The sequence below is a fragment of the Amborella trichopoda genome, chromosome 1 (assembly GCF_054954075.1).
Source record: "Amborella trichopoda isolate Santa Cruz 75 chromosome 1, AtrichopodaSantaCruz75HAP2 v2.0, whole genome shotgun sequence".
In the NCBI taxonomy this organism is placed as follows: domain Eukaryota; kingdom Viridiplantae; phylum Streptophyta; class Magnoliopsida; order Amborellales; family Amborellaceae; genus Amborella; species Amborella trichopoda.
The window spans coordinates 14,307,290-14,328,648 of NC_142336.1; the positions used below are offsets into that span (position 1 = coordinate 14,307,290).

At 35.8% G+C, this 21,359-nt stretch overlaps 1 protein-coding gene and 1 long non-coding RNA gene across 18 annotated transcripts in view; one reads left to right on the plus strand and one right to left on the minus strand.

Moving 5' to 3' along the window:
- LOC18444529 (SNF2 domain-containing protein / helicase domain-containing protein / F-box family protein) overlaps nucleotides 1–5,785 on the plus strand; it is a 32,903-nt gene extending 27,118 nt beyond the window's left edge. The window contains exons 8-10 of one of the 3 annotated variants that reach the window (XR_016051904.1): nucleotides 2,623–2,771; nucleotides 4,893–4,969; nucleotides 5,468–5,785. Coding sequence is in view for 2 of the 3 variants with exons in the window: in XM_011628894.3 (XP_011627196.2) it covers nucleotides 2,623–2,757 (135 nt within the window). In the remaining variant the exon portion in view is untranslated. Of the gene's footprint in view, nucleotides 1–2,622; nucleotides 2,772–3,646; nucleotides 4,148–4,892; nucleotides 5,187–5,467 lie in introns of those variants that run through there. The other 2 variants (XM_011628894.3, XM_088861707.1) reach the window with 2 other exon arrangements.
- A 7,698-nt stretch (nucleotides 5,786–13,483) lies between these two features.
- LOC105421458 (uncharacterized) lies at nucleotides 13,484–19,781 on the minus strand. 15 transcript variants are annotated; one of them, XR_016051919.1, is made up of 6 exons: nucleotides 19,502–19,779; nucleotides 15,605–15,678; nucleotides 14,871–15,509; nucleotides 14,668–14,742; nucleotides 14,389–14,562; nucleotides 13,484–13,951 (listed from the first exon to the last, which is right to left on the minus strand). It is a non-coding gene; the product is annotated as an uncharacterized LOC105421458 (long non-coding RNA). The 15 variants fall into 15 exon arrangements; XR_016051917.1 differs by having other exon boundaries at nucleotides 14,668–14,778; XR_016051952.1 differs by having other exon boundaries at nucleotides 14,319–14,562; nucleotides 14,668–14,778.
- Between the last annotated feature and the right edge of the window lie 1,578 nt (nucleotides 19,782–21,359).

A 21,359-nucleotide genomic window follows, 5' to 3' on the forward strand; every position in this document is an offset into this window, starting at 1 on the left:
AAAGTATTTTATTTTTAGTTTTTTTTATATAAATTGTATAAATATGAAATTTGGTACGTGCCATCTTCTCATTGGGGTGCACCTATAAAAAATATTAAAAATAATTTTTCGATAAAATATAATGACCAAAATACCCCTTGAAACTTTCAGGGGTATTTTGGTCGTTTTATTTTATTGAAAATATTTATTTTTATATTTTTTGCTACTGCAAGTTTAATAGGGTAATGGACGTCCAAAATTTGGTGTCAAAATAGTTTATACAAAAAAATTAAAAATAAAATAGTGCAGAGACGTGATATTGTGATTGAGGCAGTCTTAGCCCTCCATTTAGAATGGAGGGTTGGATAAGGGGGAAGATAGAACTTCTATGCTGTAGGGGAAGCATAGAAAGCTTGCCCATTATTTTTTCCTTGTTTAAACATTGTCTTTAACTTCATATTTGCGAAATATACAAAAGTTGTAGTTTCTCTTAAACTTTGCAGTCTCTCTCTCTCTCTCTCTCACTTCCACAACCAACCACTCCCTCACCACCGGACTCTCTCTCTCTCTCTCTCTATATATATATATATATATAGAGAGAGAGAGAATGGATCCTGTCAGCCCATGGGCTAACAACTACAGTGTCAGCCAATGGTTTACATTGAATCTCGGCCCGATCCAATGGTCACAACCTCATTTCTTTTTTGAATTTTTATTTATTTTTCTACAAATCCAAATCACTTGAAATTGAGCGTTTATTCTTTAAATATACGCGAATTTAATAAAAATATAAAAAAATAATATGCAAAAATTAAATTGACCAAAATACCCCACAAAACATTTCAAGGGTATTTTAGTCATTTTATATTTTACAAATTATTTTTGTTATATTTTTATTAGGTGCCCCTTGATGAGAAGAATGGACATCTAAAATTTCAAGTGATTTGGATTTGCAAAAAAAATGAAAATTCAAATACCAAATGCAGTCGTGACCGTCAGATCGGCCCAGATTCATTCTGGGGCATCGGCTGACACTGTATCTGTTAGCCCGTGGGCTAATAGGATCTATTCCCATATATATATATATATATATATAGGGAAAGTATAGAATGATATCATTTACGTTTGATACAAGTTGGTCACATTAATTTTGAACATTGGATGTGAAATTGGTTAGTTGCATTGACCTAGCTCAAACTTTAAAAGAAATTTTCTCGAACTTTGTGACACGTCGAAGCTATCAAATTTTACTTTAAATGGCTGTAAGGAATTGTGACCACCTTGTATAAAAGATAAATGGTCTCATTGTATACAATCCCATATATATATATATATATATATATATATATATGGAAAAGTCTTCCCAATGCCTGTAGGCGAAAATGAACAGTGATTTCGCCTACCCTCATCACCGTTCAAAGTTTATCACACGGTCATGATTGTCCGGTAGTGTTTTATTTTTCATTTTTTTTCTACAAATCGGAATGACCAGAAATTTGGAGGGCGTGTACATCTTAGTGAGGCGCACCTAATAAATAATTCGTTAAAAAAATGACCAAAATACCCCCGAAACATTTCGGAGGTAGTTTGGTCAATGTTTTTCATGTAAAAGATTTTTTTTGATATTTTTTGTAGATTCGCTTATTTTTTATGAAAACAGTCCAAATTTCAGGTCATTTCGATTTGTAGAAAAAAAGTGAAAAATGAAACACTACTTGACAATCGTGACCGCGCGATGAACTTTGGACGGTGATGAGGAGGGTAGGCGAAATCACTGTTCATTTTTGCCAAAAGGCGTTTTGTAGTATCTTCCTATATATATATATACATAAATACATATATGATTATGTTAAAGTACACATATATGTGAGCATTTACTAAATGTACTCAACATTTTTTGACACTAATTACCCTTGGTTTGTAGTGCAAAAGTTTTTTTAGCATCGGTATTTTTCGTCATTAGGAGGGGTAGGATAGATATTTCTACAAGAATTTAGTGGCATTTAATACTCTATGTGGGTAATGTCACACCTCATATGGATGATGTTATTCTCCACTATAGTCAACGAATGCTCTTCTGTTTTATCATGAATTCTACTTTGCCCTTGAATAATTTCCTAAAATACCCCTAGATAAAAAGTTACTACATTATAGGATAAGGGTATTAAATGTTAAAAAATGTTGAGTATATTTCATAAATGCTCACATGTATGTGTACCCTAACATAATGCTACAGATTAACTTTATAAATCTTGAGATGATATTTTGCGGTTTTAACTTGTTATCTGTAAAAAAGAATTGACATTGCTGAGTTTTCCAAAGGACTTTTTCCAAGTTGAGCGATTTGACTTGGTTTTGGCTCCCCAAGTTGGGGAATAAGTTTATATGGAGATCAGATGATTTTGGAGGGTGTGTGCTACTTTTTAATGTCTTTTATGATAGCTGGACTTGTAACATGGTGATGGGTTTGTGTTACTCTAAATGCTCTTTCTGTAATCAAATTTTACTACCAGCTTGTATAGACCAGAATTAGCCATACTTTGTAACTTATAATATCATGGATCGACTCTCTGTTGATGGTGACTAGTATTATTTTTTTAAGTTTTTTTTTTTTTCAAGTTACTGATATCTAGTCCCTTCCAGAACCCTACTGAGTGCAGAAGAGCCTTTAAAGAAGATATTTGTGCCATAGAACATGAAGGGAAACGGGCTCATCGTACATTGCATGATTTTGCTGAGAGTAATTATCTAGCACGGCTTAGCTTTGTGAGGACTTGAGTTGGGTCCTGAAGGTATTGCCTTCACCATGTTTCTCATCCAAATTTTATATCAAATTTACATGTCTATTTGCTATTACTTTATCTATTCTGGTCACTTACCAAGCCTATATGGAGAAAATATAATAATTAATATAGGTTTTTCATTTTGTAATGGCCGTATGACCTTGTCATACAAAATTTTGATTTGATTTATTTCTGTTCAATTTTGTCCGTTGTGAAATTATGAATACATTTTTTATGCTGTTATGGGCCTTCGAAATGGGTCTGAAGAACAACAGGAAATAGGGTTGGAGGGACTTGAACTTCATCAGAGTAAAACTTATGTCCTTGTAGTAGTTTTCTATCCTTAGGCTTGTTGGTTACCACCAAAATTGTTAAGCTTGGCCAATGTACAACAATCCGTTGGGTGGTCTTTCTCATAGTACCTTCCTTTTCTTAGTTGTGTTGTTGAGTCGAGATTGTGAAGCTTGGCTTGTGTGTGTGTGTGTGTGTGGTGTTTGGAACAGATAATTCTTTTCTTATTTAGGATAAGTATGGTGGATACTTCATGTTAATAGTCGATTAAGATAGAATGTGTACACTATATAGGATATGATTTTGAATCAAACTCTCCAAGAAAATAATTTTATGGATTGATGTAGTGGGTTAATAAATTTATCCTTTTTTCTTGCACAAGTTCCTATCCTTCTACATGTGCCACAACTATGACACTGTTGTTCTGTTGTTAGACATCGGGATTTATATTGGTTGCTTCTGATTTACCCCAATGAGGGTCATATTAAGTTCGATAGTGATGGGAATTCATTGAGGCATTGATATCTGGCAAAGATCTCTTTATATTTATGGGTCAGTTTGTCCAGTCATTTACTGCTTTCCTGGTCTACCAGGGATTGCAACTTATGCATGCTTTCTTCATAGCCTCTGGATTTCTTCTTCCCTTTGTGTGAAGTTATGATTGTTAGGGAACAAGCTTCACCGTTGTCAAACATGCACGCCAAATGGAGATGAAGTTGGTGAACACTTTTCCTAGGGTCCTGTTTTGGGGGTAAATATGAGCAGCTTGTATTTATATAGCTCGTAGTTTAACAAATCTCAATTCGAGACGCCGATATCTAAAATAATGAAGTCCAATTACTTTAGCTTCGAATGATTACAGTCATATATGCCTTTAACTTTGAATAAACAATTTATATACATACTATATGGTGCATTTGAATACTTAATATCCTTCTCATTTCAGTTAACCTTTGTTGAATGGTGTAGTAGGTAACTTGTGTAAGGGAAGAATTTTTCGGTACAGTAAAACAACATTTATTCTATAGAGTGGGGAATAATGTAATCCATATGGGGTGTGACATCAATGACATGGTGCACTCGATGCTTGTGAACAACTAACAAAGTGCTGTTGTCTTCTAGAAATATTTACTCTACCCTTCACTGATGACATAGACTATCCTCAGTTATACGCTTTTATATAAGGGGTAATAATACTTGGTATCCAATGGATGTTAAGGAGGTTATGTAGATACCTTTGTAAGGGAATAGATACTAAGAAAAAGGGAATAGCTTAACAAACCCAAAATAGAGATCAGTATGCTCAAATAATTATTAACTTCCTCAATTTAGTTCAGTTAACACTTTAAAAAAGAAAAAATCCTCAATTTAGTATGGCACGGACCATTTTACAAGTATGACCGCTAACACTCCTTGAACTAACATTGTCATTCCAAATAATATTTAGCCTGTTGGAGTTATAGTTCTTTGATCATTCTGGTTACATGGAAGAAAACTGAAGATTGATTGACGCAACTGGTTCATGCATGAGCATGACCCATGACTCTTGAGCTGGCATAGCTCCACTGATTTATTAGGTCATCTCTGTATGCTATGTGACTCGCATGTCACACGCACTTATACATAGATGTGATATATGTACGCATGTGTATATTTTTGTCTCTCATATGTACATGCATGTATCCATCCATGAATGATACGCACATCTATTAGGGCGTGATGGCTCTTTTTTACTGTGATGATGGGCCTGCATATTTTTTTTTTATGTAACCTCTCTAATGAATTTTCAGGCTGTGAAAGAAAATAAAAAAATAATATTTGGAAATTTTCATTTTGCAGGACCTTCAATCTCTGTAAATATATATCGCTCTGACGATTGCCAGCAAACTCAAGCTCTATAGGCTGTGATTCTCCGGGTAATTTGCCCTAGGTCGGATGGGCCATTCAATTTTGTTTAGGAAATTATTGACCATTGGCCATTTGGAAAAAGAATTTGAGAATACTAGTTGTTTTTAGTTGTGGAAAGATCAAACAGGAGCATTAGAAAAATGTAAAGGATGTAACATGACTTTCAAAGTTTGTAAGAATCCAATTAACTGTATATGGAACCGTAGATCTCACCATTTACGATCCCAAGTCTCTAAAAACTGTGCAGAAGTCTAAATCATGTCGTTTTTAAGAGCAAGCAGAAGTCTAAACCCCATCGTTTATGAGCTTCTTTCTCTCTCTCTCTCTCTCTCTCTCTCTCTCTCTCTCTCTCTCTCTCTCTCTCGATCTCGAGTTCTCGATCAACTTGTTACAATCTCTTCTATCTCACTCACTCACAATTTTATACATTCTTGTCTCCTCAAAATTTGTGGCTGTAATACCCCTTCTTTTTGCCCTTCTTATTGATGGTCCTACACTTTACCTAGATCATTTTTGCCATAAGAAGCTTGGAGTATCAGAGAACAATGCCAGGATTTCAAAAGACAGATTCGGTGGCCAACGCGACCAGGCTTCCAGTGTTGGAGGCAGCCCAATCAGGGCATGGGCTTTGAGGGTATGTAAAATATGTAATTGAGAAGTTTTATATTTATGGTGTTATGTGTGCATTATTGTGTTGTACCATTCCGTACTGAGTTTGAAACTTGAATTGCTAAAATTTTAGAAGATTGAAGCTTGCTCAAGATTCATACAAAATTGTATGGATTATCAAATATTTTACAATAATAATGTCATTACAAGCCAAAGATTCACGATCCACAATTCACATCAAAAGCCATAACTCGAGACTCGAAAATTGCAACATAAAATATGGCAACAAATTTTATTAATGCAAATTTCAAAATGGGTTTCATCATTACTATCACCACCAGCATCAAGATCAGCACCCGACTATTTTGAATACAATAATGTCATGTTACCATCATCATCAGAGTTATCTCCCTTGGTATGCTCCATTAGGCTCCTCGTAAGTTAACCTACTTCCTATGATCCTTCTCTTTGTACTCCTGCCTTTCCTTCTGGAATTAGATCTAGTGGTCTGCATTGGGCTCCTGGCCTTCCTTTTGGATTTAGATCTAGTGGTCTGCATTGGGCTCAATGAGGTTCTTCAGCCTCGTGCTTAGATCCAGTACTCAAGCTCTTTCCAGGAAATATTGCATTTTCTTCAGTACTGGCAAACTGCTAAATGAAATTATCCATATATCATAGAAATGGGGTCAATTTGATATGACACCCTTTATAGGGCTCCTTTAACAACTGAGTGTGCTGAACATAAATAGGAATGATATGTATCTTTTCCTTGAGCTCGTTTATCTTCTTTGTATGTATCAATTAGGTAATCCATGAATATATTATTGTAATAGGAAAACTTTTATATAAGGGTGAGGCCCTAAACAATCAAATTACGGCGCACTTCAAAAATTCACTAGAAGAGGTTGTTTCGATGTTCAAAAATCATTGAATTGATCATCTCGACTTCAAGATATATGAACTTCAGAAAAAATAGATTTCAAGTCTTGAAAATAGTGCATATTGTAATGCATTTTCTTGAGTGTCAATTTTGAAGATTATCAAGTGTTTATAGATATGCTCGATATACACTATTTTTAAGCTTTAAATTTTATAGTTGGAGATGAAAATAAATTTTTAGGCCACCACAAAAAGTTACAGTACTAAAATAATATCTTTCGACACTATTTCAAGGTGCGCTGGATTATTTAGAGCCTCAACCTTAAACAAATCAAGCTTCAAGTCAAATTCAAAGTGCGCATGGTTATCGTAAATGCTTGGCGCTTTCCTCGTGTGTGGCCAACATGAAGCTGCATTACATAAAATGTAGTCAAGTTACGAAGCACTCCAGTCACGAATTCACAATGAAACTTTAAATGTTGTATTTACCTGGATTCTAGTCCTTTATTTTATTCCCAAATTTGTCCAAGTGAGTGTATTTAGAATCTATACTTATCCAACTCCACTGACGCTTGGGCATGGACAAGTCTCCATCTAGTGACAAACCCAAATCGTCTACCCATACCTTAGGGCGCTCCATGCTGAGGGTTGGATTTTCAATAATGCCTGCTTACTGGAGAAACTCGGATATTTGAAAGCTCCCACCATCTAAACATTCCCCCCTAAGGATATGGGCAATCCAAACATATGAATGACCTAGCAGTGTATGTCCAGGAATGAGGACAGAAAATCACAGCAAACAAAAAAATTGGTAGACGTTTGTTCACACAGGTGCCCATTCACAAAAAAAGTATCATTGTTTCTAGAAAAAATTACTAATAACACCCCAAATTATACTTTCCTAACACTTTACGCCCACCTCAATCTTTTTTCACTTCTTTTTGGTAAAAACCATCTTTTCTAACTAATACCCCCCATCTGAAAAAGGTATATTTTATTTAACAAAAATACCCCTTCTCGTAACTTGAACGTATGACCAAATCCTTCGGACGGGCCCCAATAAACCTTTCACCGGACTGAGTTTCTAAACTACCGGAGTGCTTATGAGACAACAATATGCCGGATCGAATATCTAAAACACCAGATTGAACCCACTCCAGTAGTAACGTTATCGGAGTTATATTACAAATCACCGGTCTGCACATTAAACAAATCGCCAGACTGCTCAAAGACATGACCGGACAGACCCGTCAGGAACGTAATTAACGGATTGAAGCTCCAAAACTCCAGACTATTTGACATAGCCATATTCAACTATGCCGGACTACTTCAGTGTATTCATCGGAGTGCCTGTGTTTCCAGGAAGCATATCGCTGGGTTGATGCAGTGAATCGCCGGACTGTAAAATTTCAAGGGAGGAAACTGCCGGTTCGATATTTTTCACATGCGGGAACGCTCTTCACAAGTGACGGAGTTGTTATTTTACAGTGAACTACCCACCGGAGTGAGTTCACTAAATGCTGGAGTGCATTCTAATGGTGCCAAAGTGTGTTTTACAAGTGCCAGAATGCCTATTTTACAGTCAACTATTCGCTAGAGCGAGTTCATCAATTGCTGGAGTGAATTCTAAAGTTGTCGAAGCGCATTTTATAAGTGCCAGACTGCCTATTTAACAGTGAACTATTCTCCAGAGTGCATTCCATATGGAGTGTAAATTTGGTAGGTTAAAAAGTGAAAGGCAACTTGTCTTGTTTTCAATTTTTTTGAGATTGGAGGTATTAGTTATAAAAGTTAAATTTTGAAAAATTTTAGTGAGAAAAAATTAAGGTGGAGGTAAAGTGTTTAGAAAGTACAATTTGGAGTGTTTTTAGTAATTTTCCCTTGTTTCTAATACTTCCTTGAGCCTTCATTAACCATAAAAGTCCTACTTCTAAAGCAATCGAAAGCAAAAATTTCACAAAGAAATATAGGGGCTAGGGCTAGTAATCAACATCCGAGCAAATCTCAAGAGCAAGGCTCCTAGTCCTTATCAAGGAAGTGATTGCATCCCGGATGTGAAATGCCAAATTAAAAAAGCAAATGATCCTAGTCTATGATCCCACATGACTTGCAATGAGATTGCCTACGCCCTAGTAGCATCGAAGATTGGATCACAACAAATAACAAATGGGGCTTAAAATATGATTTTAGGGCCAAAACATGTTTTCCTAGATACAATAAGTAGATGAGATCTTGCCGGTTACATCCAGCTTTTGGAGATGCCCAAAAAAAAGATAAGATTTGCCAAAAAATGGACATCCGGACGTAATATATGCCCCTAAAAGTATGAGGATGCATTGGAATAGTGTCACTGTAGATTCATAAAAAAAGGCATGTACAGTGAGGTTGCGGCCGCACTAAACCATGTGCAGTTGCATAATCACAATAAACACGTGGCCCTAGGGAACATGGGTCAGAGCCGCACAAGAACACAAAAGTCTCCAGCTGCAAGAAAACTTTGTACGATATTAGGTCACAGTACCAAAGCCGCACTACACTACTGTGATTCTGTGGATGCACCTTACAAAGTGCGGCCTCAGATGAAATGGTCGAAGCCGCACATAACACACGTGTCTGCAGTCGCACAATACTGTGTGCAGTCTCGGCTAACAACCCAAAGTCCACGATGATTACGTGGTCCTGCTGATGCATTGTGGATCACCTTTCTGGACCAACGGCGGTGCACGCTAGCACATGCACAATACCGCGCGGGTCTACACGTGCCTGCATGGAGGTGCTTGGTAGTCTTTCGTGGTGGACTACCAAGGGACCATGGCGGCAGAGTGCACCATGTGTACCTTTTGGCCTGCCCCAGCGTCCTGAGAGCAAATTGTTCGTACTTGTGCGTGCACAAAATTTCCCTGAGCCATTCTGAACTCCCACAGGTCTTCGAATATTCTCTTTTACGTTTGTGTCTTTCAGTTCGAGAGCTCAATGCTCACATCCCAAAGCCAACAATCGATTACTAGAAAAGACAATATAGTATACACAACAGAAATCCCGAGCCTTTTAGGAGAGATAATACAATCCCATGTAAAAATCTCTTCATGTTTATCTATCTTTAACACTCGTTCTAAAAAATATCCCAAAAGGAAATTTTATCTAAAAATGGAGTTATCTTATCTTTTTTAGATAATGCACCATTAAATTAACTTTATCTCTATTTAGAAATCCCATATTATATAGAACTGTCATATTTTTTCTTTCTACCATTAACAAGTCTAAATTCCATGGACACCATTTTCTCCAATTAGCTATTAAGAATGTTGAAAATATCACAGATGCTTTTCCACCCACGAAGGGGCGGACTCCAAATCCAATATTTTCTGCTGTCCACCTTGGATGATTACCAATGAGTCAAATGCTTCGAGGGAGTAGACAATGACATTATGAAACTAAATTTGCAATAAATTATTAATCGCACTTTTCCTTTTGCATTTCTAGAGTACTTGCTTTGGGTTCATTCTTCAAAGGCAAACATGATCCTGAGTTTATCTTTTGGAGCCAATATAGATCATAGTGTTAAATGATAAGTAGAAAATCTAGTCACCCTTGACTTATCAACTTCCTCCTTATCATGACAAGACTTTGGTGCTGCAGAATACAAAAACATGGGTGGCTCTTGCTTTCTTCAATGTTGTATTTATCACTTTCAACTCGTTTATTGCCTTAGATCCATGCATGGCACTATAAAGGGTGTCAAAAAAATTTGTGGCCATATTAGCACCAACGGATTGTTAGCTGCATAGTTATAGCTCACATATTTGTAACTACTTGAATAACTCTGCCATGGCTTGTCCCCTGCTCGTCGATGCCGGTTCTATGATTTAGGTAGAGAAGAGTTATGTTAGGTAAGCAGCTAGTGTAAATATTACCACAACTTTCCATGAATCCTATATAGGAGCATCATGAATATTCTCATATGCAACACTCACTTCACAAACATTGTCCACATTGGACAATTCACTTGAAAGTTCACATTTATTCTTCCATCCTATTCATCCATGTTTCTTTCATTCCCCATACATTATTGTGGGTCTTGAAGCACTTATTTGTGAGTTCTAAATCATTTTTAGTAGAGGCTCCCTGAGATGCCTTTAACCATGGTTCAAACTTGGATTGCTTCCAAGATAGCTAGGGAATTCTTTAGTTAAATAGCATTGAAAGAAATTCCTACTTGATACATCCATCAATCTTCCTTCTTAAAGCAGTTATCTAGTATTTATTTTCTTGAATCATAGCCTAATGATCATAGGAAACTAAGAGTCCATAGACCATTTTGCATTTGCCAAATCCCCATTGCCTAGTACTGTATCCCATCTGCTCCCCTTCCTCAATATGTAAATATTATATTTATCTTCTACTCCATAGACATCCACTAATGTTACAATGTTTTCATATTTTTTCTTGCTCTTTTTGTTTTTGGTTGGAATACGGACGCATCCGCAGCTGTAGACGTAAAGTACACCTTCAAATTTTATCATGGTATATAATTTTGATGTAAAACGTCCTTAGGATTATCTCAAAATCTATTTTTATATCTAATTATAAAATTTTAAGTTTGAAAAATGGTGAAAATCAAGTAGAACTATGAACATATGAAAATCTTGAAAATGAACGGTGTAGATAACATGTTGTAAAATGCACTATTTCTGAGACTTAAAATCTTTTTATTTGTGATGTTCATACATCTTGATATCGAGATGAGCAATCAAAGGGTTTTTCGACATTAAAACTACTTTTTTCGATGGATTTTTGAGGTACATCCGTAGTTCTACATATAAGGTTGCAACCTTATATAAACTTTTTCCTTTTGTTTTTTCTTTTTGGCCGCCTTTAAATGAGTCAACCTCTCTCCTGACTTTACAAGATGCTTATTTAATTGTTGGATTTTGTTAGGATACCTCTATAATATTTCTTATGAAAATTATAAAAAACCCCAAAGACTACCCTTTATATGCAACTTACCCCCAACCTAACTTATCCTCTCACTTTTTTCCCAAAACAAATTTTCTACGCAAATACCCCCAAGGGAAATTTTTCATTTTTTTGATAGAAATGCCCTTTCCATTAAAAAAAAAATCAATTTGGCCAGATTTGACGTTGACTATTGGACCCCAGTAGCACATTGCTGGAGCGTACCATCGCATTGTCGGGCAGAAACTGAATACTGCCAGACCGCCCTTTGCAACTACCGGAGCGCTGTGACTCCAACACATGTATCGCCGGACTGCCCTTTGAAACTATCGGAGTGCTATGACTTCAAAAAATGTACTGCTGGACCGCCCTTTGCAACTACAGGAGCACTACGACTCCAGAACATGTACTGTCGGACAGCCCTTTGCAACTGCCGGAGTGCTATGACTCACAGAAGTTCTACTGTCAGACTGACCTTTGCATCTGCCAGAGTGTTGTGACTCCAAAACATGTACTGATGGACCGCCCATTTCAATTGTCTGAGCCTAGTGACTCAGAAGTTCTACTGTCAGACCGCCCTTTGCAACTACTGGAGCACTATGACCCCAAAACATGTATTGCTGTACCGCCCTTTGAAACTGTTGGAGTGCTGGGACTCTAGAACATGTATTGACGGACCGCCCTTTGCAACTTTTGGAGTGCTATGATCCCAGAACATGTACTGATAGACCGCCCTTTGCAACTGTTGGAGCGCTGTGACTGCAGAATATGAACTACCGGACCCCCCTTTGCAATTGTCGGAGCACTGTGACTCAGAAGTTCTACTGTCGGACCGCCTTTTGCAACTGCGCTGTGAGTCCAGAACATGCACTGCTGGACATCCCTTTGCAACTATTGGAGCAGTGACTCAGAAGTTCTACTGTTGGACCTCCCTTTGCAACTACCGAATCACTGTGACTCAAGAACATGTACTGCCGGACTGTCCTTTGAAATTGTCGGAGCACTGTGACTCCTGAACATGTACTGCCGGATTGCACTTACACAGTGCCGGAGCGCTGTGATTCCAGAAACTCTTTATTCTGGATCGCCCTCATAGATTGACGGACCCTTTTCTCTCTATGTCTCTCAACTTTTTTTTTTTTTTGTTCTTTTTTCTTTTGGGTGGTGTTACATGTTGGCTAATAATAAGGAGACCTGGAGTTACGTATTGCTTTTAGGTGGTGGAGACACTGTTTTTAAGTGGCAGAAGGATTTGATGGCTAAATCCGTTTGGATAAATGGTTCCAATATGCATGCAATGTGGATGTAATTTGGTTCTCACATTGCAAAGCCATTCATGATGGAAATTTTGCATTAATCCAGTGTTCTTATATTCAAAACAAATATAATTTTGGAGAATTAATGGCATCTATATCAATCAGTGCACTAGGGCTCAGTCGAGTCCACTCGACTCAGCCAAGGGCCTTGTACCTTCGTCGAGTGGTTTTTATATACACTGATGGCAGTACTTCATAACTTATCCCAAGGTACTACAGTATCCAAAAAAAATTGCTGCGAGAGTGGCCCTATGAAATAAACCAAATTGACCTTGCTTAAGATGTAGTATTCAATTACACTTGTTCTTGTTATGGGTCAATACAATAGCAATAACATGGAATATAATTTGTAGTCTCACTATGGTACTTGCAGTCTCAGCAGGGTACTTGAAACAATATCCTTCTAATAAAATGATTTTCCATTCTCCACTAGGGTTTGCTGGACGGCCTATAGCAACTAAGATCACCACACTAAGAGATTTTAGAAATGACAATAAGGAATCCCTATGAATCTTTATGTCAGTCACAATGAAATGGCCGCTTTCTTTTCACATTCCAGCTTCTTCATCATTTTTATTTGAGAAAGGAATAGATTTAACCATAACAATTTTTCCTAGATGGATATGTCAATCAAATGATAATTAAAAAAAAAATCTGTATGAAGCTAAACATCAATGCATACTAACCATATCCTTGATTTAATATCTGTTTCGAACATTCATATGAAATCCCAAAATACATATCAAACTCAACATCAAAATATATATAAACCACATCATTTACTTAACATCTGTTTCAAACATACCGATCAAATCCAAAAAATATATATGAAACGTCGCATCAAAATCAATATCGACCATATTATTTACTTAACATATGTTTCAAACATACAAATCAAACTAAAAAAAAAAGGTCAATTTCTCTGCCTCAACGCGTTTTTTGGTCATTTAAGAATACCCTTTCCCCTTACATCAGGTTCCTCCATAGTCCTTCCCTCCTGGGCATTCCCATCTCTTCGCGATCGTAAATTCCACATCGATTCCTCTTGCAAGAGATCAACTTTTTTCTTTGTTTTTCTCTTATTTTTATCCTTGCTCTCACCATCATCGTGGCCTTTAACATCCTCTTCTCTGTCATCGTTTTCTTCTTTGCTTTCACTATCATCGTCCTTCTCACTTTCACTTTCCACTTCTCCACCTCTAGCCCGTGCTATCTCCTCGGCATATATCTCTACAAAAGTGTTATTCAATAGCAGATCATAAGCCGCCTATACATAACAGCTGAATTCCCCAACTAATACTTCACCATTAAGTACAGCTTGTAGCATCTCTATGCACGTATGTTGCCGCAAGTAGAAAAATAAAATAAAAAAATAGATCATTAGTTTTATTTTTCATAATTTTAAGATATATTAAGACAACAAAATACATAGAATAAATAGTATACCAATCTGTGGAGAATTGTACATAGGATTGCATCTGCGATGGGGGGCACAAGGGGGTTTTTCTAAGTATTTGCAAAAACATATTGTATCAAGCCATATACTCTTTTGTAGGTACACTATCAAATTTATCTAGGGTTGCCTTGACAACATTACGTTTTCGTTGCTTCCAATCTTTTATCTGTCCGCTCAATTCTTCAATCCAATTTGTAAGGTGTATACCAACCTTCTCCCTCCTATCCCGCTTGGGTGGCATAACAAGAATCCCTTGCATATTCCCAAATTGTCGCGGCACGCGATCAGGTATATAATACTTTACAATGTTGAAACTTTTGAGGTATGACCGGTACATGAAGTACTCTACAATTTCAGGTGACTCCTCATATGATTACGAGGTCACCTACAAAAAACACATGACACATTAAATAAGCATATAAGCTACCAAGCCAAGGCATTTCTAAGTTGATTATCTACTAGAATATAAGCACATAAACCAACCACTAACCATATCAAATGAGATGTTATCAAATGATGTCTTTGTGGCATGGTTGTTTCTTCCACATGCAAGCTCTAGGCATTCCTAGGTTGATGACCATTGTAAGCTTGGTGGCTAGAGCTAAAAAATGCTCATAGATCCAACACTTTAGAAAAAGAAGCCAAAGAAATTGTAATATTGTAAATATGAGCTATAAAGATAGTGAGAAATACCTATAGTAAGGTCACTGACCCACTAAAATGATTCTTTTCCCCGCATGCGACCTTAGACAAGGAACAATACAAGAAAACAAGCACTGCAACACCCCATACATACTTTCCTACCTCATCGAAATCTCAAAACAATTGCAGGTACATTGTAAGCGTCGATCCTTTAGATGAGTTGGCAAATATAGTTGTGCCGAGTAAATAAAAGAGATACGCTAGTATGTATTGCGTGAATTGTAATTTGGTAGGCTTTTTTGGTAGTTGGTCAAATTTTCTCTTCAACCATGTATGATTAAGATGCATCGGGGTGACGTCTTTAAGGTAATCTCCTAGATACTCCTTGACAAAAGCAACATAGGTTTTAAGCCTGATGCCGGTTACAGGTTGGCCTGTCACGAGTATCCTTAATATCTGCCACACATCGTATTGGGTTGGAGCCATTTCACCGATGGTTAGATATGCAGTATTTGTGTCATTGCATCATTTCTCTATAAATGCCCTCAGTAGATTGCAATCGATATGCGAGAACCCAATATCCATCAATGGGCTCAATCCAATCTTTTGAATCAAAAATACATGTTGTTGATTGAGTTTCCATTTTGCTAGGGCTTGAGTTGATTCGTCAATACGAAGTATATTTCTGTCCTAAAATGAAAATTAATAAGACATGATTATAGTCAATAATATGAGAAATACTTAATTAATGTAAATCATTAACTAAAACAAATAGACCATCGTACCTCTTACCTTGGACCTGACGAAGTGGATGACTACCCTGTGCCTCTTGGTTGTTCCGAGTCTTGCATTGCTAATTCTATTTTTATAATTGGTATAAAAAAAAAACCACAAGTAGCATATCCAATAAAGAGAGAGAGAAAAGTGGCATATCATATTAAAAAAGAGACAGAAAAGAATCAAATATAATATATGTACGCCAATAGTATGAAATGAACACAAATGGAACAAACAACATTAATTTATGTAATAGCAGAATTTCCCAAGAGTAGGTGCTCCAATAGAAAAGAAACAAACATAAATATATGTGCGCTAATAGTGGGAAATGAACACAAGAGAAACAAATACTATAAACAAACACCATTAATATATGAATAATAAAATTTCCCATGAGTAGGTGCTACAATATAAAAAGACAGAATAAAGAAGATAAGTACAAATATATGTCTTCAAGTGGGTACTTTACATGTTGTCCTGTTGTGACCAGTTCCTTTGCACTGACTACAGTGAATAGGTTGCACGGGTACTTTCTGCGACTCAATGAGCTTCTTTTTAGGTAAGGCAGGGGGTCGTCTTGAGTGAGGTAGTACTTTTATTCCATTTGAAGGAAGTTGTCCATGCATACGCCCAGATAGATTGATCAAGGTATCTGACACTATAGGATCGAAATATATTTCACGAAACTTTGCAACCGTGAAATAGTCGTCACAATAGTCAATGAGATCCCTATTCATCCATTGAAGGCTTTCACAAGCATGCTTGCAGGGCAAACCTGTTATAATTCATGTGATCACCCATTGCTTCAAACACTGCTCCACTGTATACAGTGACCCTAATAGAAATGAATTGCTTTATGATATTTCTTAGTTCATTTTGAGTGTGTGGGATTAGTGTTGTAGTCCGAGTTTCAGCTTCCAAGCTGCAGGTGGCCATTAGTTTCATGATTTGTCATCTAATCAAGTCAACGCATTGGAAAATTGACATGTCTCGTAGTTCTAGAATCTACTTTTTATATGACTTAGCCACATTAAACTTATAGAATCTACTTTTTATATGACTCAGCCACATTAGTTGTTACTTGGTTATATCATTTATCCCTGAAGAGTGATGTGGCCCAACGATCTGGCGATGCTTCCATTGACTATTTAAATGCGTAATCAGAAATTGATCTAATTTCAATTACCTTCTCAAAATACTCTTGTGGCCTGTATGCTCTACATGCTCCGATAAAGTATTTTACAACTGCTTTCTTGAAATCATTAGGTATGTCTTTTACTTCCTTCTTGAAATTCTCTGCTAAATGACGCTTACAGAAGGCATGATGGACATTCTAAAATACTTGACAGACAGTATCAACTAGACCAGGGTGTCTATCTGACAAAAAAATGATTTCACAATCTGTCCCAATAGCAATCTTTAGAGATTCTATAAACCATAACCAATTTCGATACTTTCGGCATCCACAATATCGAATGCAACGAGAAACATTTGTTCTTCTCCATCAAGTGAGTTAATGCTCAAGGTATTGTGCCTTCAATGATGTCCCATCGAGAAATAGAAGTGGATGACATCCACTTTTGAAGCCATATATTGAGCCATAAATACTTAAAAACGTTCAACGAAATTTACCATCTTGTCATACTTGTCCTGTCGCATAACTACCAGGATTCGTCTCCATCACATGCTTTATATATGTGAGTAACTAGTTGTGTATGCTTCCTCTTGCGAATCATGTATGTCTTTGATGGCTGTTTCTTTCCTTCGCCAAGCCTTGTAAAGGTATTTCTAACACATAATCTTGAGACAAATCATTCATAATTTCTTTAGCCTTATAATGCGCAGTGTCACTTACTTTATCCTTGATTAATGATGCACCAAATTTTTGGGACACTCTTCTCTGTACATCATTGCTTGTCTCAATATTACATGAGTGTTCTCTTTTCCATGTTTTGATGCTAAAAACATTCGTCCTGCCAAACTTCGAAGCATATATCTCCCATTTGCATATGTCGCCATTGCATTTCGCCCTTTATGCGATACCCCTCACTTTTAACAAGACGATATGTGAAATGGTGTGCTATAGCAAACTTGCTAAGGGCTTTTCCGAAGTCATCTAGCGATTCAAATTGCTGCCCTATATCGATAAGTGCATCTTCCCATGGACTAAGCAATCTTGGTGCATTGCTTTGTTCGAAACCAAAGACCAAAACATTAGAGGATTGGGGGGATCTGACCTCTTCGATTGCCCTAGTATTATGTGAAGTACTTCCACCCCTTTGTTCACTCGAACACATTATTCTCGCCTTCATGTGCGTTCAATATCCTCTTAATATCATCGTTAATGAATAGATTCACAATAAATCTTCTTTTTCTTGAGACAAAATACCTCAATGATATCAAGTGCATGTCTAATGAGAAATTCTCTGCTACGTATTTTCGCAAGTCATCTAACTTAGTTCTATTGTCAATCATAAATGTACATCCATCACCACCAATATAATCTAAAGTCTCATCGACATTTGATTGGAGTTCTCTACAAAAAATACAATAAATCAATCTGCTATCACTCATTTTCTTTTGTCCTGCGCAAGATTTGTAATAATTTACATTCCACACATTGAACTTGCTCAAGTTTGGTAGGCTCAATCTAGATCTTTTTAAAAGAGTTACATCTAAATTTTAACAAGAGGTAGGTAGACATATTGTTGGGGGGATATAACCTACAAAAACATTTATAACAATGATTACTTAAATACTACAATCTTAACGATTTTAACCTATTAATTTATGAATTTTTTAGTAAATTATGGAAAGTAGTCTTGAAATAAAGATCCTCAAAAGAGGACCCAACTTTTAAGATGAACATGCAATTCAATATTCTACAAAGTAAAAACTAGTTCATATCCAAGTTAAACTAGCACAATGCCTTTCTTTTGCGAAATGAAACAAAACTAAATGACTTTATAGATGTGAATTCGAATGCATTTGAAATTAAAAAAAAACCTCTTCTTAAATTTCTAGTATATAAACAATACTATTTCTCTATGCTATAGTTAAGCAATACCATTTCTCTAAGCTATAGTTCAATCTAACAATATAGATAAGGACAATATATACAACTAGAAATATAGACCATCCTAAAATCTGTTTTTGGGTTTGTGTTTTTTTTTTTTCTAAAGAGCTACTACTAATATTAACAAGAGCTAGGCTTTTTTGTTTTTTTTAATGACAAACTAAATTTGAACATCGATCATCAAATAATAAACAATTGATGCAAAGATAACCATGAGAAAACAGATACAGCAAAACAAACCCAAAATTTACTACAACTAAGAACATTCAAGCCCTAAAATCACAATAGAGAAAAAATGACAAACTCCATAACAATTTAATAAAAAAAGCTACAATAATTCTTAAGCCATGAGCAGTCAATTGAGATCAAATGACTGAATAATTTTCAATCTAAAAAAAACCCAAAATTTCCTGCCACTAAGAACATTCTAGCCCTAAAATGGCAATAGACAATAGGGAACAAAAGGCAAACTCCATAACAAATTTAAAAGAAAAACTTCAATAATTCTTAAGCCATGAGCAATCAATTTAGATCAAACGACTGAATGATTTTCAATCTAAAATGCGCCCAAAATTTTCTACCACCAATAACATTCTAGCCCTCAAATGACAATAGAGAAAAAAAGCCAAACTTCATTACAAATTCATGAGAAAAACTTCAATAATTTTTAAGCCATGAGCATTCAATCCCTTCCTTGTTAATGATAGATCAAATACAACAAATTTCAACAACCAATAACCCAACAACAGATTTTAGCGATTTTCTTTCATGAATCTGCTATATATTTATTCATAAGAAATAGTTAAAAAACTCTTTAACTCTTTCATACCTTTGATGGGGCTGATTTGGGGCTGAGAGATTGAGCTAACAATCGAGCTCGAGCTTTGGGGTCTTGGGCTAGGGCGAAGATATTGAGAGCCCGAGCCGTTTCACAGAGAAGGTGGGCCTTCAGTCCTTTGAAGAGAGAGAGGGAGAGAGCTTAGGCCGAGAGAGAGGGAGGGAGGTTAGGCCAGGAGCGAGAGAGAGAGAGCGAGAGAGAGGGAAGAAGCTCGGGCCGGGATTTAGAGCGAGAGATAGAGAGAGAGGGATATTGCGGTTAAGAGAGAGAGAAACTTTGGTTAAAAAGTTAGGTTAAGTAAAGTAAGCGAGGGTAAAGTAAAATGGGTGGTAGTTTAGGTATTATCTTATTTTATTTTTTAATTGGGAGTATTTGCAGAGAAAAATGTATTTTGGAGAAAAAAGTGAGAAGAAGTTGGGGATAAGTTGCATAGAAAGTGCAGTTTTGGATTTTTTTAATAAGTTTTTCATATTTTTTTAATATACTCAATAGTTTCGAACAATTCATGCCCTTATCCCCACAATGTAATAACTTTTGTTTAGAAGTATTTTAGATAATTAACCAAAGATAAAATAGAGCTTCTTGATAGAGAAAATTGTAGTTTTTAACTATAGTAAATAATGACATCGTCCACATGAAGTGTGACATCACTTATATATAGTATTAATTAGTTTTTAACTATTAATAAAATACCGCTAGTTTTTTATAAAAATATCTATTATATCTTTCATAATGACAAAAAAATGTCATTGTTCGAAAAATTTTGTATTACAAAACAAGAGTAATGAGTATCCAATGAATGCTAAGTATATTTAGAAAATACTCTATGCACGAGTATCCTAACAAAATCTTTGTTTTATTTATGCCAACATTATCAATTCTATTACGAAAATTGTGTTTCATCTTTCCAACCTAGATCAACTTCTTTATTTGACGCATAAGACGACTTTATTATCTACTCAAAAGCCAAAAAATAGCCACTTAAAACCTTAAAAATTAAGGAACTACCAAAAGCCAAAATTCAATAAATATAACTTAATGCTTAGGATGCAACAAATCAAACTAATATTGAATAAAGTAACCTATTATTAAAAATGTGGTGAAAAAACCCCAATTCATACCTGAAAAATTTAGTAATTTAAGAAATAAAAAACCAGAAAAATCACAAAAGAAGAACCCAAATATTGACAAAAGTCGCCAAATCAACCATTGAGGGGAAGTAACTACAAATTGAAAATAAGGTAGAAATAATCATGAAACATGTTCCAAATCTCAATAAAATGTCAATATACTCAATCCAAACTCAATGTTGGAAAGGGGCAGCAAGTCCAAACACAAATCAAAGCTAAAATTTAAAAGTAAATAAATCTAAACCCGACACTAAAAAAATATTGCCAGACTCATTATCATTAGAACATTTTTCCAACTATTTTGTGTGGAAAAATAAAAAGATAAAAAATAAATAATACACACACATATGGAAAAAGATGTTATCCCACTATTTGATGGAATAGTACAAGCCAAGTGCCCCAGATTGAATATAAGTATATCTGATTGTCATGATTGTATTTCGTATTTAAATTTTAATATTTTTTATACAAATCCAAATCCCTTATATAAACAAACCTCTTTGAACATCAAAACAAACTCTTCTGGTGATTTTTTTATGTGCGTCTTAATTTGATTTTTTACATAAACTTTGTTACACACACACACACACACACACACACACACACACATATATATATATATATAGTCAGCAACCTCATGTAGATAAGCTAAATGCGTCAACGGCCAGATCGGCCCAAATTCAATCTGGGCCGTTGGTGTATTTAGCTTATCTACATGA